The sequence below is a fragment of the Panthera leo genome, chromosome C2, assembly GCF_018350215.1.
Source record: "Panthera leo isolate Ple1 chromosome C2, P.leo_Ple1_pat1.1, whole genome shotgun sequence".
In the NCBI taxonomy this organism is placed as follows: Eukaryota; Metazoa; Chordata; class Mammalia; order Carnivora; family Felidae; genus Panthera; species Panthera leo.
Genome location: NC_056687.1, coordinates 121183920 through 121208027, shown reverse-complemented (window position 1 = coordinate 121208027; position 24108 = coordinate 121183920). Strand labels below are relative to the sequence as shown.

The 24108-nt window shown below is 35.9% G+C and overlaps 1 protein-coding gene and 1 non-coding gene across 7 annotated transcripts in view; both read right to left on the bottom strand.

Annotated features, from left to right (window-relative positions):
- The window catches only part of TFDP2 (transcription factor Dp-2), a 188709-nt gene that overhangs the window by 111188 nt on the left and 53413 nt on the right, over positions 1-24108 (bottom strand). For 4 of the 6 annotated variants that reach the window (XM_042954720.1, XM_042954715.1, XM_042954716.1 and 1 more), the window contains exons 2-3: positions 20726-20841; positions 13044-13110 (exon numbers count right to left, since the gene is read on the bottom strand). In XM_042954720.1, coding sequence (XP_042810654.1) covers positions 13044-13110; positions 20726-20740 — 82 coding nt within the window. In that variant the 5' untranslated portion in view covers positions 20741-20841. Of the gene's footprint in view, positions 1-13043; positions 13111-15333; positions 15411-17543; positions 17616-20725; positions 20842-24108 lie in introns of all 6 variants that reach the window. The other 2 variants (XM_042954718.1, XM_042954717.1) reach the window with 2 other exon arrangements.
- Positions 7395-7467, bottom strand: TRNAN-GUU. Its single transcript has one exon. It is a non-coding gene; the product is annotated as a tRNA-Asn (tRNA).

Genomic DNA, 24108 nt, shown 5'->3' with positions numbered 1-24108 from the left:
ATAAGGAAAAAGATGAAAAATACTAAGATTAACAACAATATGAGCAATTGGGAATCTTCATATATTGCTACCTAACAGGGTAAATTGGTAGTATCACTTTGGAAAAAGTCATCTGGAAATATCTACTAAAGCTGAAGACGTATATTCTAACCAAACATTTCCAATCCTAGGTATATGCTCTAGAGAAATTCATGCACGTGTTCATCAAAGGACAGAGATTAGAATGTTCATAAGCTCATTAACTGTAATATCCAAAAACTGAAAACTCCCTAAATGCCTAATGACATTAGAATAAATAAATAAATTATGGTTTATTCACACAATGGAATATTATATAGCAATGAGAAAGCATTAACTACAACTACATACAAAATGGATGAATCTCAAAAACATAATGTTGAGCAAGAGAAGCTAGTCACAAAAGAATACCATATGATTCCATATATAAAGCACAAAAACAGTAAATAATAAATCTATGCTATTAAAAGCCAAGACAGATACAACTTTAAAAAAAGAACATTTTTATTTACCATATAATTTATAAAGAAGAGGAGGAGAAACCAGGTTAAACGTCAGATTAGGCAAATTGCTAGATGTAATTTTAAAAACACTGTGTTGGCAACAAAGTTGTTTAATACCGTTAAAGCATGTTTCTTGATATTTTGCCTTTGGATTTGGCAACTCATGCACATTTATGTTGGTCACAAACAAGACAAATTCAAAAATAAAAACATTTAAGATGCGAGTTTCAGAACTAAATTCAAACTGGCAATCAAAATGATCTTCCCTTAGTGTTGTGGGTTTGAACTAACCAAAACAGCTGTTACCAATGGTAAGCAAGATGGCTAGCTCAAGTTAAAGCCTGTATAGAAAAGGTTTTCTTCCATGAGAATACAATGGGCCATATGGGAATAGTAAACAGAACAATCAGATCAACTCCATTTTAAAAATACTAAGTAAATAATAAATCACATAAAGAAAGACCTTTTAATTTCAACACCACTCTACTCTGCCAACTGAGTTATAAGGTAATTCACTGGAAGTGAATATTAAAATAATATAGAAACAAGCTTGCAGATATCCTTTCCTCCCAAAAGAAGAATATCAGTTTATCACCTTTTCATAAGAAACAATGATTTCAAGAACTATAAAAAAAATAGGCATCATCATATCATACTCTTTATAACAAAGCAATTTATATGAACTACCAGAATAGAGAATAAAGTTATTTTTATTCATTTGATTGTGACTCACATATAACATACCGCATTATCAAACCTATTTATAAATCTACAACATGCAATCAAAACACAAAGCAAAGTTATGTAATTCTACCTAACCACAATATACATTGTGAAAGCAGTTAACAGGAAGGTAAAAGATGTGGTAACCACAGCCCATTTTAAAACACTTTAATTTTTTTTTTTTAAATCAGGAACACTTTTATTTTATTTCCAAAAGGTAATTCTTATTTAATTCTAGTGTTTAATTACTTAATATGGCAACCTAACACTATTATTTAAATGAAGCTTTCTTGTAGACAAATATAGGAAAAATACAAGAGAGAAAAAAGATCAGATGATACAGGTTCTTCAGGAAAAGCAAGCTACTGGAATGAGCAGGTCAATAAAACTATTTGTAGAATGGGATAGTTGTCTATTTTCAGATCATTAAGATATTTTTAAATATCCTGAAACCAAACCCAGATTCAAAAGGCAAAGCCAGAACCATTCACTGTGTTTATTAAAACACAATCTCTTACTAAGTCTTGCACAGTAAGAGAGGCCAAACTCACCCTAACATGACCTTAGATTTAGAACCCTGCCAAAGAATCTTTATAGAAATAGCAACCAAATGTTGCTTATACCTACTGTTTAGAGGAATTAAAATAAAATAAAATAAAATAAAATAAAATAAAAGCTTACTAGATATTTCAGGACTTAAATCATTAAGTAAACTCCGAGAAAGAACCTATGGGCAAACGTTAGTAGCCTTTTACATTAAACATACAAATCTAAAATATGTAAGCTAATTTACTTTTAAGAATTTGAACAGTGAAATGATCTTTAACACCAATTCCCTACCTTTTTCACCTTTCCAACTCCTTTAAAATTTTTTCTTATCAAGAAATAAAGTGCTCACATTCCTTTCTTGGCAGAAATGCACTATTATGGTCCCTATAGGGAGCCATTCCAGCAACACTTTTTGTGAAACTGTGAATTCCTTCTGTTCCTACTGCTTTGCCCACAAATTCCTTTATTCCTGTTCCCAGGCTATGAAGATCTGTTCAAAAACGTTACAAAACCTGAAACAATTAGTTTCACTACAGATATATGTACTCTGACCCTAGCTGGTTCCCTGTTGCTACTCAGGGATCCTACAATCATCTCTTGACTGGAAAGGATTAAAAATAGCACAGAACAGGTTCTAAGCAATAATACTCTCCAAATGGAGAATTTAAAAGATTCTCTTATAACTAAGTGGTATTTGTCCAGGGAATTCAAAGTTTTTGTGACATGTAAACATCAATCAATGTAATTCACCATATTCATGGGCTACAGATACCCCCCATATAATCATTGTAATAAATTAGTACAGAAAAAAACAACAAAATCCAACAACCATTCATGATCAAAATACTCAGAAAACTAAGAATAGAAGGAAACTTAACCAGATGGAAGGCAGCTATGGGAAAGCTCTACAGCTAACATCATACCTAGTAACACAGACTAGATGCTTTCTTTCCTCCTAAGATCAGGAACACAGCAAGGATTTCTGCTCTCACCATTTCTATTCAACTTTGAACTGGAAGTCCTAATCAGTGATATCAAGAAAGAAAAAAGAAATACAAATTGGAAAGGAAAAGTGAAATTGTCTTTAATCACAGATGACAGTATATGTAGAAGATTCTAGGGAATTTATCCAGACTTCAAGTTATATTACAAAGCTGAAGTAATCAAAACAGTATGATACTGTCACAAAAACAGACACATAGATCAATGGAACAGAATAGAAAACCCAGAAATGAACCCACAGTTATATGGCCAATTAATCTTTGACAAAGCAGGAAAGAATATCCAATGGGAAAAAGGATGTCTCTTCAACAAATGGTGTTGGGAAAATTGGACAACAACATACTCAATAATGAAACTGGACCACTTTCTTACAGCATACATAAAAATAAACCCAAAATGGATTAAAGACCTTAATGGGAGACCTGAAACCATAAAAATCCTAGAAGAGAGCACAGGCAATAACTTCTTTGACATTGGCTGTATCAACTTCTTTCTAGATATGTCTCCTGAGGCAAGGGAAGCACTAGAAAAAATAAACTACTAGGACTTCATCAAAATAAAAAGCTTCTGCACAGCAAAGGAAACAATCAACAAAAGGCAAACTATGGAATGGGAGAAGATAATTGCAAGTGACATACCTGATAACAGGTTAGTATCCAAAATATATAAAGAACTTATACAATTCAACACCCCCAAAAGGGAGAGATGTTCCATCATGGATAGGAAGAATCAATATTGTTAAGATGTCAGTTATTCCCAATTTGATGTACAGATTCAATACAAACTCAGTCAAAATCCCAGTAAGTTATTTTGTGGATATCAACAAACTAATTCTAAAATTTACGTGAAAAGGCAAAAGACTCAGAATAGCTAACATTGCCACTATTCAACTTTAAGACTACTATCAATCCACAGTAATGAAGACAATTTGGTATCAGCAAGAGAACAGGAAAATAGATCAATAGAATAGAAAAAAGAGCCTAGAAATAGAACCCCATAAATATATTCAACTCATCTTTGACAAAGGTCAAAGGAAATTCAGTGGAGAAAGGAGTCTTTTCAACAAATGAAGCTGGAAACACTAGACATCTACATGCAAAAAAAAAAAAAAAAATTAGAAATAAATCTTACACCTCTAACAAAATAAACTCAAAACGGATCACTGACTTAAATGTAAACAGCAAAATTCCTAGAAGAAAAACAGGGGCGCCTGGGTGGCTTAGTTGGTTGAGTGTCCGACTTTGGCTCAGGTCATGATCTTGAGGTTCGTGAGTTCAAGCCCTGCATCGGGCTCTGTGCTGATAGCTCGGAGCCTGGAGCCTGCTTCGGATGCCGTGTCTCCCTCTCTCTTTGTCCCTCCCCTACTCGTGCTCTGTCTCTTTCTCAAAAATAAACATTAAAAAAAATTTTTTTAAAGCCCCAGGAGACTATGAAAGTGCTTTCAAATTTAGTAATGACTTTTTTTTTTTTTTAAGAAGTCTCTGCACCCAATGTGGGGCTTGAAATCATGACCACAATATCAAGAATCACATGCTGTACTGAATGAGCCAGCCAGGTGCTTGTGGCAATGACTTTTTAGATACAACCAAAAAGCATGATCCATGAAAGAAAAAACTGCCAGGTTGGACTTTATTAAAATTAAAAACTTCTTTGTGAAAGACACTGTTTCTCTACCACCAGATAATGAATGTCAAGCCTTTGTGTTTTCTTACAAGAAACATTATGTGTTTGTATTACACCTCTATTTAAACAAATGGTTATATATATAGTACATTGTTCTGCACTTAATAATGTATCTTTGTAGATCATTCTATATTAAACAAAAAAAATTTTTTAAGTAGGCTTCACACCCAGCCCAATGTGGTGCTTGAACTCACAACCACAGATCAAGACCTGAGCTGAGACTGAGTAGGATGCTTAACTGAAGGAGCCACCCAGGCGCCCCCATTCCATACTTGTACATAGCATTCTCATTCCCAAATTTATATCTGCATAGTATTCCTTTGTACATATTGAACACTATTTAATCAAATCTTACCAATGAGCTTAAGAGTTTCCAATATTTTGCTATTACATGTAATACTGCAAACATTAAGCTTCACTTTCCCTATTTGCTAGCACATCAGTAGAATCAATTCTTAAAACTGGGATTGATGGGTTATAGGAAATGTGAATGATAAATCAATTACAGTACTGTGAAATTGCTTCCCATAAAGGCTGTACTAATTTATGCTCCTACCAGCAGTGTAAGAGAACATGTTACCCTATACTCTTCACAACAGTGTTTTATCAAACTTCTTAATATTCACCAATCTTATAGAGTGGGAAGTGGTATTCAGTGTACTTTCAAATTACACGTTTTATGAATGAGGTACAGTACCTTTTTATCTGTGTAAGAACCATTAATATTTCTTTTTCTGTAACTGTTTATTCATAACTTTCTTTTTAATGTTTATTATTTTGAGACAGAGACAGAGCATGAGAGGGGGAGAGGCAAATAGAGGGAGACACAGAATCCAAAGCAGGCTCCGGGCTCTGAGCTGTCAGCACAGAGCCAGACGTGGGGCTCGAACTCACGGACCATGGACCACGAGATGATGACCTGAGCTGAAGTTGGATGCTTAACCAACTGAGCCACCCAGGCACCCCTTATTCACAAGGTTTGCCCATTTTCTAAAAATTTGGTTGTTGGTTGGATTTTTTTCCCTTGTTTCACTATACAATATTCCTTTCTTCCCTTTAATGCCTTGAGACTTTTAGTGTATTTTATTTGATATCAATATTGTTTTGCTCATTGTACATCTTTGGCCATTTCTTATTTTCAATCTTTCTTAGATTTAAGAATTCTGAATATATTTTTAGTTCCAAAACAACTTTTTCTATGTTGCAACTGTATCCTCTTGAGAGTTTTCATTCCCTTTTCTATCACGGCTTTCTCTCATCTTTTCCATTAGCTCTGTTTCCACAGGAGGAATCTGTTTGATTATTCAGTGATTCCCTCTTTCAAGTTGCTGAATTCATTTTAATAGGCTGAACTTTTAATAGCCATAGGGTATTGCAATCTCTTGGATAGTGGAGAACTGGCAGTCAGTATAAGATATGCATATTTTAAATTTGATGTGCAAGCAATGAAGGAGCTGGCAAAGTGGAATTGCTCTGCTGAGGTTATAAAGGAACAAGCGGGGAATATATGGCAGACCTCACTTGCCTGCAAAGACATGAGCAATTCATCCCACAAGTGCAACCCTCCTAGCAGCTGCTGATCAGGCAGCTTCCCAGAGGACTGTGTATAGCTTGCAGGCAAGTATGGCCTCTTTCCACATGCAGAAATATCCAAACGTACAGACCACCCAACAGCATGCACCTTCCAGATAACTGAGAGATCCTTGGTCTTCACCAAAGACACTGATGGACTTTCGACACCACACAAAGTGAAGTTGTATGTCACAGGATTTTTACCTTTCGTTTTCCTCAATAATGCACAGTTACATGATTCATAACCAGGACATACAAATACTCTATTGCTTTTAAATCCTCTACTACTCGCCTGGTTATGACTGAATATAATTATCTTCAGGCTTGTTCTTATTTTAATTAATTAGTAATTTTTAAGCTCCAACTCTTAGTTATGTGTCCTAAGACAAAAAGTTCAGAAACCTTCCTCACTCTAAATTCCTTAACACTTTGTTCAGAAAGTTTTAAGGTAAGTTCCTTCTACGCTTACTTCTCAACGTTTAGATAAATAAACATTTTTATTACAAGTCTGGAAACATAGCAAAACAAACTCTTGCAATTCAGTATTTACTGAATATAACTGTGCTAGACACCAAGCGAGATTCTGAAGACAAAAATAGGAAAAAGGACCCTGCTCTCAAGGAGCTCAGAGTTTAGCAAAAGAAAAGGACAATCTATAAAGAAATACAATATAATGTGATAAGGACAATAATATAGTATGTACAGGTCCAAAGGTTAACTAACAGAAAGGAACTGTAGTAACAAGGAGCTACAAAGGAATTCGTGGTCAGCTAGATTTTAAAGAGTAAATAGGAATTTGCCCAGTGGTCAAAGAAATTATAGACAGAAGGTAAGGACATAACATTCTTTCAACGATGTTCCTAGTTTGAGACAGATACTGTGGGATAGATACTTTGAAATACTTGTCCTAGAGATACAATGATGAATTAAGAAAAGGTTTTTGACTTACAGAGTCCGGGGAGGGGGACAAATAAGTAAATGAGTCATTAAAGTACAGTGTGATAAATACTACAAAAGGGATAAGGAGAGAGTATTAGAGGCTTATGGGCCAAGTGGAAATAAGACGTAAACTTAGATGTGAATAATGAACTGAAATTAGCCAGGTGTAATATGTGTCAGGAGTGGAGTAGAAGACCATGTCAGGGATCACAGAGTTCCAGGCACAGAGAGGTGTGTACAGATGGACGGAGACAGACAGAGACAGAAAGTGAAAGAGAGAACGTAGTGCAAAGTGGCAGAAGAAGAGGTATCTGAGATAAGGCTCTGGATAAAAGCAAGAACTCTAACATGAAGGATTTTTTATTTGATTTATTTTTTTAAGATTTTATTCTTAAGTAATCTCTACACCCAACATGGGGCTCAAACTCACAACCCTGAGATCAACAGTCACATGCTCTACCAACTGAGCCAGCCAGGCGCCCCACAGATCTTTCAAATCAGAGTTTAGACTTTATCTTGAGGGCAATAAGGAACTACTAAACTAATTTTTTTAACATGGAAAGACTGTTGAGGTTTGTGTTTGAGAGCTATACTACAGTAATGAAACAGAAAGAAAGAAATCTGGAAGTAAGTACAACAGTCACAGTAATCCAGGAAACGATTTATCGTAGTCTGAACTAAGATATTAGCAACAAAGATAGAGAAAACGGTTGGGGAGGACTGAGAGACTGAGGACGCAGAACCAACAAGCCTTATAAATGATTTGACTAGAAGCAGAGAGAAAGAAAAGGAATCAAATATGAGACCTCAATCTCTGGTTTAGGCAAAGGGTGGATGGTACTACTATTCAGTAAGATAAGGAAAAGGGGAAAGCAGGTTTTGAGAGGTGAAATAATTACTTTAATTCTGGAGTTTGAGCCTGAGATGCTTTAAGTTACTCAGTGAAGGCATCCAATAAGCAACTGGCTATACAAAATCTCAAGACAAATTTGGGTCAGAGATATAGATTTGACAATAGTCCACATACAAAGTAAATGATAACTACAGCAATGATGAATAGATGAAATTGCCTGTGGAGAATTTACAAAATGAGAAAAAAAACCTAAGACAAAACCCCATGGAAAACTAACATTTAAAAAATTTGTTAATGTTTTTATTTATTTTTAAGAGAGAAACAGAGCACAAGCAGGGGAGGGGCAGAGAGAGAGGGAGACACAGAATCCGAAGCAGGCTCCAGGCTCTGAGCTGTCAGCACACAGCCTGACGCAGGGCTCGAACCCATGAACCACGAGATCATGACTTGAGCCAAAGTTGGACACTTAACTGACTGAGCCACCCAAGCTGCCCCTGGAACATTAACATTTAGGAGACAGAGAGAGAGCCAGCAGAGTAGACTGAAAGAGAGCAGACAAAAAGGAAGATGAAAATATTAATATGAGGAAAAGGAGCAAGCACTTAATGAATGCTTACTATGTGCTAGGTGTTGTACTAAGTGATTTATGTGCGCTACCTCATTTAATCCTTAGACACTCTCTAAGCAACTTATTGCTACCTGCTTCATTATAGATGTGGATACTTTGGTTTAGGGAGATCAACTTGCTCAGGTTTACACACTTGGTTGGGTGTAAGAAGTACAACCAAGATCAGATCACACTGAGTCCTCTAGAGCCCTTGTTCTTAACTGCTACACTATACTGCTTTCTTATGAAAGTCTTAAAAAGTGTGGTATCACAGACACATAAAAACGAGTGATTCAAAAAGAAAGACACCATCCCAGGAGCAATGAGTTCATTCAGCACCGAGATCTTGGTTTCTAAAAACATTCTCCATTAAAAGGAATCAGGAATCTTTGGGAAAATGGCTGATCTGAGAAGTAGGCAAGAAATAATGTAAAATGAGCCTGGAACATCTTGGAGTGCTAAAGAAATAAGCGCTCAAAACAAAAACAAACACAAAACCACACCCGCAACAAGGGACATATGCCAAAGGAACACAGAAAACCAACTGTGGCCACAGCTGTATCAACTCAAGCAGAAAATTAAGTAAGTATTGGACTATAACCCAGAGTATAAACGAAATATCAGGTACAAACTAAATAATATAAATCAAGCATTAAATAAATAAGTGAAGAAACAAGAGAGAAGAGACAAATCTAGGGTGGAAAAGAATTCCAAATAAATTATGTAGATACTCCCCCTCCCAGAAGTAGAGCAACCTCTCCACTTCTCAAATATGGGTTCCACATAATGACTTCCTTCCAAAGACTACAGTATGGAAAGGGGGAGAGGTTAAAAAGTCACTTTATAGTACAGAAGCAGGACAAACATTACCTCAGCCAAGTGATCAAAGTTCACATCGACAATGATAAGTCATGTTGATAGTATGGACCTTTGATATGCTGTGATGAGAATGGCACTTTATCTCTGTGGTTCTTCTCAAAAACTCATAACTCCAATCTAATCATGAGAAACACATCAGAAAAATCCCAATGGAGGGACATTCTACAAAATACCTGAACACTCCTCAAAACTGTCATTAAAAACACAGAAAGTCTGAGATACTGTCATAGCCAAAAGGAGGCTAAGGATGATGGTCATGAAATGTAATGTGGTATCCTGGATGCTCTCCTGGAACAGAAAGAGAACATTAGCTAAAAATTAAGGAAATCTGAAGAAGTTGGACTTCTGTTAATTAACATACGTTGATTTTGGCTCATTAATTGAAAAAACTGTACTAAACCAATGTATGATGTTAGCAGTAGGAGAAACTGACTAAGGGGTTTATGAGAACTCTCTTGAACTCTCTCTATAATTTCTCTGCATATCTAAAACTATTCTAAAAGTAAAATATTATTTAAAAAACAAGAGGGGAAATTAACTGCATGAAAAGCTGATAAACAACAAAGAAAAAAAACAAAGACCAAGAGCAGTTTCAGTGGATTATTGGAGTCAAAGCCAGATTACATTGGGCAGAGGAGTAAATTAAAGCTGAGAATGGGATTATAAGTGTATAGCTTCTTCCAGAAGTTTGACAATGAGGGGAAGAACAAATCAGAGCTGGAAACAGACATCAAGTTAAAGAAAGTGGTTGGTGGTTGTTTTTTTTTTTAAATAAAGGTATAATTCACATACCAAAAATTTACCTTTTAAAGTACAATTCAGTGGTTTCCAGTATGTTCACAAAGTTGTATAACCATCACCACCATTATCTATTTCCAGAACATATTTCTTACTTCAAAAAGAAATGATACAATCAAACAGGCCCTGAATATATGAAATATTTTGATGAATAGGAAGACTTCACATTGTTAAGGTGTCAATAAAACTAAAGCGATTTACAGATTCAATGCAATCTCGATCAAAATTCTAACAGCCTTTTTTTTTTTACAGAAATGGAAAAGCTGATCCTCAAATTCATGTGGAATTACAAGGAATCCTAAATAGCAGAATAATCTTAAAAAATAATAATGTTAAAGGGCTCACACTTCTCAACTTTGAAACTTATTACAAAACTACAATAATTTAAAACATAATGGTACTGGGGGTGCCTGGGTGGCTCAGTCAGTTAAGTGTCCGACTCTTGGTTTTGGCTCAGGTCATGATCTCACCATTCTGTGAGTTTGAGCCCCACACTGGGCTCTGTGCTGACAGCACAGAGCTTGCTCGGGATTCCGTCTCCCTCTCTCTCTGCCACTCCCGCCTGCTTTCTCTCTCTCAAAAATAAATTAATTAATTTAAAAAACCCCATTATGGTACTGACATATGGACAGACATATATACTAAGGGGAAATAATAAAAAGCCCAGAAATAAACCTTCACATATATGGCCAACTTATTTTTGACAGGGTGCTAAGACCTTGACCTCTATTATAAACTGTAATGGAAAAACTGGTTATCCATATGCCAATTTGATCCTTACCTTATATAAAAATTAACTCAAAATGGATCAAAGACCTAAACTAAAGAACCAAGACTATACAATTCTCAGAAGGAAGCATTGAGGAAAATCTTCATGACACTGGATTTGGCAACCATGTGATGGATGTGACAAGAAAAGCACAGACAACAAAAGAAAAAAACAGATGAACTAGACTTCCGCTAAATAAAGAACTTTTGCACATCCAAAGAGATGATCAAGAAAGAGAAAAGACAACCTACTGAACAGAAGAAAATATCTGCAAATCATTTATCTCGTAAGGGATCAATATCCAGCATACATAAAGAATCCCTAAAACACAACTCCAAAAACTGGAGTAGACCTTTCAAAGAAGATATATAAATGGCCAGTAAGCACATAAAAAGATGCTCAACACGACTAGTTACTAAAGAAATGCAAATCAAAATTACAGTGAGATATCACTTCATATCTACCAGGATGGCTATAATAAAACAAAAAACAAATAAATGTTGACAAGGATGTGGAGAAACTGGAACCTTTGTGCACTGTTGGTAGGGATGTAAAATGGTACAGCTACTGTGGAAATCAGAATGGTAATTCCTCCAAAAAATTAAAAATAGAATTACCATATGACACAGAAATTCCACTTCTAGGTATATACCCAAAAGAATTAAAAGAAGGGTCCCAAAGAGATATTTGTACTCCCTTATTCATAAAAGCATTATCCACAACAGCTAAAACACTGAAGCAACCCAGGTGTCCAGTGATGGATGAATGATAAGCAAAAGTGGTATACATACACAATAGAATAGTATTCAGCCTTAAAAAGGAAGGAAATTTTGACATATACTACAATATAGATGAACCTTGAGGACATTATGTTAACTGAAATAAGCCAGTCACAAAATGACAATTACTATTAGGATTCCACTTACATGTGGTACCTAGAGTAGTCAAAATCATAGAGACAGGAAGAACAGTGGTTGCCAGAGACAACAGGGAAAAGGAGAGTGGGGGGTTATTGTTTAAAGAGTATAGAATTTGAATTTCACAAGGTGAAAAGAGTTATGGATATGGATGGTGGTGATGGCCACACAACATGAATGTACTTAATACCACTGAGCTGTACACGTAAAAATGGTTAAAGTTGTAAATTTTATGTTCTGTGTATTTTACTACAATGAAAAAATTGGGGGAAAATGAAAAGCATTAAGGCTTGTGGTGTCTCTTTCACTGTTTCATACACATAATTAAATTCTCACAGACATTCTCATTATTAAACTAGATTTTTTTAATACTGAAATACAGACTTCTCTACTCTTCTCTCCAGAGCATATAGCCTACCTTGGACATAAACCCTTTGAGGAAGCTGATGTTTCTCTCATAGCTATGTGTATATAATGACATCTATTTTGTTCCTACCTTTATAATGAAAAATTTCAAACATATACAAAGGAAGAGAGAAAGGAATAATGAAACCCCTTACAGCTATCCACCCAGCTTAAAATACTTAATCAACTCATAGACAGTTTATCTATAATTTCACTCACTTTACTCTTCTTCCCCCAGTGGATTATTGTGAAGCAATCCCAAACATCGTATCATTTCAACCATAAATATTTCAGTATATTATCTTTACATACTAAAAGATACTGATGAAAGATACATACTGAAAGATACAGACAGTGTCCTGCATAAATTCCTGTACTGGTGGGTCAGATTTCTGATATAAGCATTCCTCCAGTAAACCATATATTAGATACAGAAGTGTTATGTATATTCATTCATTCTACTGTACTTCCTTACAAGTTAAACTACTAGGATGTAGGACTATCCAACAAGAAAATCAAGAAAAAAAGTAGCTTGAACAGTTAGTTTCAACAGCAGGAGGATCATTTATCAAGGGTGGTCTTAGAGACCTCTTAGGAGAGAGATGGAGAAAAGTAACACAAATATCACACACACTCAACCTCACTCTCTCCCCACCTCTCAGAACTGAGTTTCATATGATATAAGTTATTTGGTATATTATAACACAACCCAGTGATATTATATAACAATCATTATACGTAAAGCAATACTCATAGCTGCATATTTTATAAAACAAATGCAATCAAACTGGCTCAATGCAGAAAATTTCTATTCAACTGTCCTTACCTTTTGTTGGACTGAGATTCTGATCTATAAATCCTCTTAGTTCTGCATTTGTGGAAGGCAAACCAACCTGAATAAAATAGTTTTAAAAATTAAAAACAGAATCTTAAGTATTATGTGATCATTTAATAAGTTATTTTATACCTTCCACTGAAGATTCCATGTAAAATAATAAACACAGCCACATAAAAATGAATTAATTATATCAACAATAGGAGTAGAAATTAAAAGAAAATGTTGCTTGCAATGGGAAAAGCAGGAATTGTACAGATTAAGATAAAAATCAATGAAATAATGTTACTTGTGAGCAGAACTGAGACCTACAGATTTTACTGATGGTTTTTTTGAAAGCAAGTTGTGGCTTTCACATGAAAGCTTCATGTTGGCCATGAAGCTGCCAACAGATTTACCAAAATTCCATTTTCATGTTGCCCTTAATTTTTACTGTTCACAATCACTGCCTATTATGCGTTTTTCAACATTGTGATACGTAATGGATCAGATAAAGACCATTAATACTATACCACAGAGGTGAGATCTACTGGTCTCAAATACAACTGCTTGGGCTCATATTCTGGTTCAGTAAGACACATGGTCATGTTCAAATCACACAAGCTCTCTATACCTCAGTCTTCTGAACTGGTGCTAGAAGTGCTTATCATCAGTTTAGGTTATTAGAAAGATTAAGATAATTCATATAAAGCATCTAGCCCAGTGTAAGGCACAAAGTGCTCAATTCATGTTAACCTTCATTACTTTAATATGATACCTGGGGGCTATCTATAACAAGTGTAACTATAAATTCACCTTGAGGCAATTTATTTCATTTAATGTGATGGCCACTGGACTTCTTGGAATCATAGAGCTAAATACAGTAGTATCATCAAACAGAGTTTAAAAAATTTATTATAGAGCCAGGAATGAAAAGACTCTACATTTTTGAAAACTTGACATAAAGCAAGATTCTAATAAGTTGTTCTACTATTACTATTATGCTATTGTTTTAATCCTTGTAGATTTGTAATCTACCAAATGCTAACTTGGTACCTCAAACATCCTTTCAAAGTACTACCACACTGAAAAGATTTTAAAGCACACAAAGGTTTATAACTTTATGTCTGTGCACTTGTGTTGTTTTTAAACTACACACTGTATTAGCATTATATATTCTTCATGAGAACTCATTTGATACTTCACAATTTCATAATGTAAGAGCTAATTATTTCATTATTTAATAATTCAAATGCACTACTAATGCTGTTTCTTTTTGTCAAGAGATATGTTACCAGAAATATTTCTACATATCATTCACATCATGGAAAAGTAATTCTGATGCAAACCTATTTCTCTCATTGAATACCAAATTTTTATGACAGCAGCTGAGCAGAAGACATCTAAAATGCAGCTTCTTAATCCTATGTATATAATGGTGCAGATACTTAATTCTATCTAGCTTCTTATAAGTATGCTATTAGAAGTAAACCCTTTGCAACAAAATTTGCAACAAATTACCACTACATGGATCTCCAGAGTTGTTCACAAATATTAATGGCGAGCTTTACTTGTAAATGCCAAGAGTTTACTGTGGCATCACTAACATGCCGCCCTTTTATAACAAAATTTTTTGCTATAAAAAGAGAAAGACAAAACTTTCATTGGTGTTCTACTGTAAAAAGAAAGCAAAGAAGGCGAAGACAGACTTTAATATTCCAAGGTTAATACAATGTGATCATTTAATACATGTGTTACAATTATTTCAAAAGCATTAGTTTATACCTTTTTGTTACTAAACAAAGATAACGGCAAAAACCTCAACTGAAACCACATATTCACAGTGGAGAGAGTTCACAGTTACTGAGTTACTGTTATGCTTAAACACCTGCTCTTAATGGCCAACTTCTGCAGAGTGAAGCAGTGAATCAATTTGGAAACTTTTAAACAGAAGTACATTTGCATCTTAATAACCAACAAATTACACACTAAAAAGACAAAGGTCAGTTGTGGGTCAATACTATATGCTGATTTGGGTCCAGTAGATGGAGAAGTGTTTGTATCTAGACTTTAAATAAACACCAAAATTAATTTAATTAAAATTTCAAAAATGTAATAATTTCTGCTTTCATAAACACTTTACAGTTTAAAGACAAAAAAGGATTATTTGAGAATAGAAAAAGTTGGCTAGGAAAGGCATTTAAAAACAGCCTTTTCCCTTATTCTACTTAAAAAGGATATAATAATAATGGTTCACAGAGCAAAAGAAAAAGGTGAACTCATTTTATGTAAAATTTTTTACCTAACAAGGTCCTGAGAAAAGGCTTCTACTGGGTTATTCAAACACTGTGCTGCACACTGTAAACAGTCACTAAATGTCTGTAGAATAAAAAATATCCAAGCCTAGTTTTTAAGAATAAAACCATATTTCCCACTAACAGCATTATAATTTCATTGACATTAACATATTTAGATTGACAACTGAAAGACAAGATTCAGAATGAGATGATTTGTATTCCAAGTTCAGCTCTGACATTTACAAGCAAGGTGATCTTGGAACAATCACTGCAAAATGGAGCTGACAAAACACGTGCACAACAAACTCAGAGAGCTCCTTAGATCAAATTAAATAATTATGTGAATATGATTATTAATGAAAGCAATGTTCAAGTGTGGATTGTTATTCAAATGGTAATGGTAATGGCTTTTAACTTTTCAACACTGACAGTCAATTCATAGGAGATGCAAGGGACCAATGAATGAATGAACATACAACATACCAGTTTGACTTAGTTAGTAATGAGGGAAATGAATAAATTACATACCATTTTTTGCTGATTATACTGACAAAGATTAAAAAGAAAATAACGGGGGGGGGGGGGGGGCGGGCGCCTGAGTGGCCCAGTCAGTTGAGCTACTCAGGTCATGATCTCACAGTTCATGAGTTGGAGCCTAGAGCTCACTGCTGACAGCACAGAGCCTGCTTCAGATCCTCTGTCCCCTTCTCTCTGCTCCCTCCCCTGCTCTCATGCATTCGCTTTTTCTTTCTCTCAAAAATAAACATTAAAAAAAAAAAAAAAAAAAAAGGGGAATGGCACTCTCATATACCACTGATGAATATATAAATCGGTGCAACCTTTCTGAAATGCAATTTAGCAATATGAAACAAAAGCCCCCAAAAGCACACACCCTTTCGGCCAGTAATTTCATTAAGACTTTGCCTTATGAGAATAATCCAATGAGTAAGAAAAAAAAAAAAAAGAAAAAAGAAAGAAAGAAAGAAAGAAAGTTTAAAAAAAAAATGGAAATAACTTGGGGTGCCTCAGTGGTTCAGTCAGTTAAGCATCCGACTTCAGCTTAGGTCACGATCTCACAGTTTGTGAGTTTGAGCCCCACATCAGGCTCTCTTCTTTCAGTGCAGAGCCCGCTTCAGTTTGTCTGTCCCCCTGTCTCTTCCCCTCCTCCACTGCCCCTCACTCTCCCTCTAGAAATATAAATAAACTTAAAAAATATAAAAATAGAGGGGCACCTGGGTGGCTCAGTCGGTTAAGCGTCTGACTTCGGCTCAGGTCATGATCTCAAGGCTTGTGAGTTTGAGCCCCGAGTCAGGCTCTGTGCTGACAGCTCAGAGCCTGGAGCCTCTTCAGATTCTGTGTCTTTCTCTCTCTCTGCCCCTCCCCACTCACTTTCTCTCAAAAATAAATAAACATTAAAAAATTTTTTTAAAATATATAAAAATAGAAATAACTTAATGGCCAATATTAAAAAAGTATAATGCCTATTTAGTAGATAACATAAAACAGTCATTTAAAATGGTTGCAGAGATATTAAGATAAGAAAAGACATTCATCACAGAGATTAAGCTAAACAGTAGGTTACAAAACAGCATGACATTTTTATTAGAAATATATACATATATTTTTTACATACACACACGCTTGTATATATACCAGATGTCTTCCTAGGCAAAATTCTGCTGCTAATCTCTATGCCGTTTCCTTATCTGTATTTTCTAATTTTTCTATAATGAGTATCATGGCTTACATTTTTAAAAATGTTTTTTATTTATTTTTGAGAGAGAGAGGGTGAGTCGGGGAGGTGCACAGAGAGACACACACAGAGAGACAGAGAGAGAGAGAGAGAGAGAGAGAGAGAGAGAGAGAGAGAGGCATTGAATCTGAAGCAGATTCTAGGCTGTGAGCCATCAACACATAGCTCAATGCGGGGCTCAACCCCACAAAGCATGAGATCATGACCTGTGCCAAAGTCGGACGCTTAACCAACTGAGCCACCCAGGCACCCAAAGGCTTACATATTTTTTAAAAGATTATTTGACAAGGCTCAAAATACACATCAAATTACCTTCCAAATTCTTGATTGTATATTGAGGGAGCTTAAGTTAGAACACACCTGCATTTGTGGTCATGAAGCGTATCAGTGGCTACTAGATACCATTTGACAACAATTTTATCTCAGAAACAATGAATATATTGCCAGCTTTACAGAACTTACTTTTTGCAAAATGACCCATCCCACAATCCATGTAGTTTCAGTATGGCTGTTAATCCTTGAGCTTCAATTGTGCTGTTTCAACAAAAGCGGACCCATGACCCAGACCTGGCCCACTTCTTTCTCCACTTGTCTAACTGAACATGTGGGCCAAGCAGGGTCAACCAAAGCTCCTCCAGGGAATCTGAAATATACACGCTAAAAAAGAAAAGTTCCCTCTCTTCTTCTAAGAATTATAAGGCCAATATAGGGTATTCTGCTACCATATAGAGCCAAGAGATGGAAAAAGGGAGACTAGATCCCTGACACCATCATGTGATCCCCTGAATCCAGATATGTTTGAAGCCACACTACTCCAAACTTTTCAGTTATGTGAATCAACACATTCCATTTTTTGCCTTAAGCTATTTTGAATAGGGTCGCTATCATTTGTAATCATGAGGCCTACTATGGCATGGATAAGGCAAAAACAACTCTTCACAAAAAACCTGCTCTCGTAAGAGAAATGTAACATGAGAAACAGAAAATAAGGATGTAAATATTTGAGTATGTGTTTACTAATGCCTCTCTAAGACCTGTGCGTGTGTCTGAACTACTGAGTTAAGTGCCAAATGAGTCTCCTGCTTCTACTATGCCCCTCTTCAATCTATTGACTCAGCAGTCAGGACAAACTTTCTAAGATGGTAAGTCAGGTCATGCAATTATCCACCAAATCTCTAATGGCTCCTTACTGACATTTCAAATACACACCCAACGCCCCAGTCCTTGAGGGTCCACATGATCCAGCCCCTGTTTCCCTTCTGACTTCATCCCCTACCACTATCCCTTGCTTAGTCTGTTCCACTTATAAAACTGGTCACCTTGCTGTTTCTTAAACAACCACACTTTTTCCTGCCTCTACCTGGAATGATCTTTTCCCATATATTCATATGATTGGCTTCTTCTTGGATTGAGACTCAAGAGCATTGTCTGAATGTCATGCCCTTAAAGAGAACTCTCTGAACACCTGAGTTGAAAGAGCTCTCCCTTGCTACCATCACCCTCTTTCTTCTTACCCTATTTTATTTTTCTTCGTGACATTTATCATTACCTGACAGTATATATGTATTCACTGTCTTCTCTCACTAGACTATAAGCCCAAAGAAGGCAGGAGCCTAGAACAGGATCAGGTACATATATTTGGTGGGTGGGGGAAGAAGGAGAATGAATTGTTTGTGGCACTGTGAACTAGTATAATCCTTTCACTAAGTATCTTGACAAAACATATTAAAAGCCACAAAAATGTTCGTATCTATTGCAGAATAGGTAGTAAACTTGATTGGTTATTTTCAGACAGTCTATTCCAATTCTTTTCCACATACATTAGCCTAATCTGAGGTTTGACTTCTCCATGTCCCTAACTCAAAGGTATCAAAAGACCATCAGCTCATCACTTATCCCTCTCCCCCTACGATGACATAGCAGAAAGAGAAATATATTGCTCACTGTTTGATTTCTTCCAAATATACAAACAAAATAATGGGAGTATAATCATCACTGGTTCAAATGTTTTATGCTACTTTAGGGAAACAACTTTTAATATAGTGAATTGTACATATGACTAAGAAGATGATATTTGATTCAAGGCACATTTTAAGCCAAAATATGCTTGCTATTTGAATGTTAACCATCTTGTGGTTCAGGATAACTTTTACCTCCCCTTTTTCCTAAAGGAGAAAAAAAAAATCAGGATAATATCCTATAAGAAAATTCCCTATACACAGACTAAAACTTTGTTTCTTCTTTCCCCCCAACAGCACTTTAACAAATATGTAAGTCTTAGATTAAAGCCTACTACTCCTGATAATTTATCCTAATGAAATTAATTAAATTATAATGAAACAAAATCTATATCTGCTTACAGCTACTTACAGCATGTCAAAAGCAAAGTTAATAATAGGAAAATAGAGATAAATAATTAAGGTTGTTGTTTTTTTTTTTTTTAATGTTATTCTTTAGATGTATAACAGGCAGTATTTGGAACTGCCTGGCTTACAAAAGACCTTTCCACACAATAGAATGCTGGCTCTTCCTGGTCGCAATTAACTAAACCATTAGTAGACATCACACTTGAGCAGTGTCAGAGGTCCACCCCAAGGAGTTTGGAATTGGAGCTCACGTGGGCAGACAGGATCTGCCAAGCTGCCTCCTTCCTTTCCTTCACACCTCTCTTTCTCTGAACAGGCTGGCTCTGTAACACATATATTGAGATGCTGCCTGGAAAACTAAGGAGCATGATTTGCAGAGAGAGAGAGAGAGAGAGAGAGAGAGAGAGAGTATGAAGCAGATGCACACAGACAAGCAGAGTTAATAAATGGAAACTAAACACTGCTTCAGTTCCTGGTAGATTTCAAGTTCCTGTACTCAGATCTTTCTGAGGGCCCACTAAATTCCTACTCATAAATTGTTTGAGACATTCCAGTATCTTTATAATAAATTCCCTTTTTAAGGTAGCCTAAGCTGGCTTCTGTTACATGCAATCAAAGATTCCAACATGACAATCTGGGAACAGTAAAGCAATTGTAAGTTATTTCCCTAAATGTTGTAGTATTTATTTTCTAGCATAATCCTCACATAACTGGAAACAAATCCATTGATACAGCCTGACAATAAGAAAATAACTTGAAAGGAAGTAGATTCAGAAATGATAGCCTCAAGCAGAGGAAACAAACTGAATAAGTTCTCCAAAAAATCCAAAATCTAATGTCCCCTCAGGAATCATCTCATGGAAGATAGCAAGCTTCTTTTGAACAATATCCAGTATACATATTCCCTTATGTCCACAAGAAAAAAACTGGGCCAAAGAAAACAGTGATCTTCTAAGTAAAAATCTCCAGCAAGCACGAAAACAAATTTATTACAGTACCAAAAAAGGAGAGGGGTGGGAAACTTTCTACAGATGGAAATTTTGCAGCTGTTGAGACGACACAACTTGGCAGCAATTTATAAGAATGCTACCGTGTCCAGTAGAATGCTATATTCAACAGCACTAAAGTTTACTATCTTGCTCTATGCATAAACAAAAACAATTATAAATTAATGCCAGTAAAATGAACTTGCTTAATTAGAATAGTGAAGAAAATGTGCATAGGGAAAAGTACAACTCACATTAAGAATATCACGTTTAAAAATTTACAAATACTTACATTTTTTGCCGTCATGTCAAACTGTATTCGATTTAAAATTCTGTAAAGCCATTAAAAAACAAACAAAAAACAAAAACAAAAAAACTTCGTCTTCAATAACTCCTTAAAAGAACATCCTGTCAAAAGGGGAAAAGAGAGGGAACAGTAATATAATAACAATAATAATAGGCAATGTTCATGTCATATTTACCAAGTGACATGCATTGTTCTTTAAGGGGATCATTTAATCTTCACAACACTATGAGACATATACCATTTTAACCCTCATTTTCCAGATAGAAATTTGGGCTTACAGAAGTTAAAAAATTTGACCAATCAACTCAGCTAACAAGTGATAAAACCTGGGCTTTGAAATATCATACTATGTTACTTTAGATAATGCAATGAAAGAAACACCAAGGCTTATTGGAGAAATAGCCAATTCCAGAGCTGGGGCAGGAGATGTACAAGATATGACTAGAACATTTTATTGTACAATAAGGAAGAGCTCAAGAAATGATGGAGATATATCAAAAGTATACAGGAGCCAGCCTAAAGGGCCTACAACTGGACAATCTGGAACAACTGAGCGCCAAAGTATACAGTGACAGTAACAGATTATGACTATAAACTCTTTGAATAAAGTAACGATCCAGGACTGCATACTGATAAAAAGCAGATTAAACGAAATAATGAGGAAGAAGGGAAAGCTCTTCTTTGCAATTCAATACCAACCAGTAAATAGAAAGGAATAACGACGTAAGAAAACCACCAATTTGTAAACATCATAATAACTGATTAGACAAGGATCATTATTGGATACTACAACTAGTGGGTGAAAGTGGGTGAGAAAAAGGATATTTACACAGTCTTGAAATATCACCCCACAAAATACCTACTAATTCAAATTTCACAGTGAAGAAACCTGACACACACCACATAGCCAAAGTAATCAAACCTATCAAATAACCACCAACAGTGGCACAAACCAACATCACGTGTCTCCACAAGTGCACTGAGATGGATATAATATCACTTCTGAGGTATTTCCATCCAAATGCATAACCTAAATCTAATCATGAGGAAATATCAGAGAAATTTAAATGGAGGGTCATTCTATAAAATAACAGGTGAACTTTTCAAAAATGTTACTGTCATGAAAGAAAAAATAAAAAAACTTGACTAACAGTCCCGATTTAAAAAGACAAAAATCACGTAAAAATTAAATTCCAAGTATGATCTTGAAGTGGACTCTGGACCAGAAAAAAATACTTACTATGAACACCATTATTAGGGCTACTGGAAAAATTGAAATAGAGTCCACAGACTGGATAATAGTATTGTTTCAGTGTTCCATTTCCTGCTTTTGATCAGAGGACCATGGGGTTTTTTTAGGTGGATGTGCTTGTTTTTAGAAAACATACACCAAAATATTTAGAAGTGGAGAGGTATGATAGCAGCAACTAGCTTTCAAATGATGAAAAAATATATATAATCTGTATATAGAGATAAAGTGGGAATGATAAAACAAATGTGGCAAATGTTGGCAACTGGTTAATCTGAGAAAAGGGTATTTAGAAGTTATTTGCCCTACTTTTGCAACTTTCCTCTTATTTTACCATCATTTCAAAATTAAAGCTTTAATAAAGAAATTTAAGGGGAAGGAAAAAATAAAATTTAATTTGGAAAAGACCATAAGCAATAGGAGCTTGAAGAAACAGGAACTCCAAAATGTCCATCTCATACACTAGAATTGGAATCTATAAGTAAAACTTTGTGGGCAAAAAAAAAAAAAAAGTATTCTTACTTTTCTTATTTTTTAACTTTTTAAAAATGTTATTTATTTTAGAGAGAGTCCACGCACACAAGAGCAGAGGAGAGAGACAGAGGGAGAGAGAGAATCCTAAGTAGGCTTCACGCTCAGCACAGAGCCCGACATGGGGCTCCATCCCACAAACTGGTGAGATCATGACCTGAGTGGGAAACATGAGTTGGACACTCAACCAACTGAGCCACCCAGACACCCTGAGCATGGATTTTTTTTAATTTAGGCTCAATCTCAGCTCTGACACTTAGCTGTGTGACCTTGAACAAAGTGACTTAACCACTTTGAGCTTCAGTGTCCTCATTTGAAAAACAGGTATACTGAGTTTTTCAGGGTTATGTTAAGCAGTAAATTAGGTACAATCTGTCCAAATGAAAATCATCAGATCCACCAAGTTAATACACCAAATTTTATTCATAAACACTGAACATTCCTAATCACAAAGAGTCAATTTTATTTATTTTATTTAAAAAAAATTTTTTTTTTTTTAATTTTTTTTTTCAACGTTTTTTATTTATTTTTGGGACAGAGAGAGACAGACAGAGCATGAACGGGGGAGGGGCAGAGAGAGGGAGACACAGAATCGGAAACAGGCTCCAGGCTCTGAGCCATCAGCCCAGAGCCCGACGCGGGGCTCGAACTCACGGACCGCGAGATCGTGGCCTGGCTGAAGTCGGACGCTCAACCGACTGCGCCACCCAGGCACCCCTTAAAAAATTTTTTTAATGTTTAGTTATTTTTGAGAGAGACAGAGACAGAGTGCGAGCAGGGGAGGTGCAGAAATAAGTTCTGGGAGACACAGAATCTGAAACAGGCTCCAGGCTCTAAGGTGTCAGCACAGAGCCCGACATGGGGCTTGAACTCATGAACCACGAGACCATGACCTGAGCTGAGGTTGGACGCTTAACCAACTGAGCCACCCAGGCATCCCACGAAAAGTCAATTCTAAATATTTCTAAGATTACCTTCTGACCTATTGAAATGTATTTTTTTATTCTTTTTTTTTTTAACGTTTATTTATTTTTGAGATAGAGAGAGACAGAGCATGAATGAGGGAGGGTCAGAGAGAGAGGGAGACACAGAATCTGAAACAGGCTCCAGGCTCTGAGCTGTCAGCACAGAGCCCAATGCGGGGCTCGAACTCACGGACCGCAAGATCATGACCTGAGCTGAAGTTGGACGTTTTAACCGACTGAGCCACCCAGGTGCCCCTGAAATGTATTTTTTTAATGTTTATTTATTTTTGAAAAAGAGAGAGACAGAGTGTAAGCGGGGGAGGGGTAGAGACAGACAGGGAGACCCAGAACCCAAAGCAGGCTCCGGACTCCAAGCTGTAAGCACAGAGCCCCACACAAGGCAAGGCTCGAACCCACGAACCGCAAGATCATGACCTGAGCCGAAGTCAGAGGCTTAACCGACTGAGCCACCCAGGTGCCCCTAAATGTACAACAAAAAATAAGGAAGGGTTTTCCATTCAAAGTTCCTGTTAAATTTTAGAAACCTGCTAGATCTAAGGCAGATATTGTTGCCTATCCAGTATCTTTCCCTCTTCTTCCTTAGGAGAAGTTGAAGGTGGCAA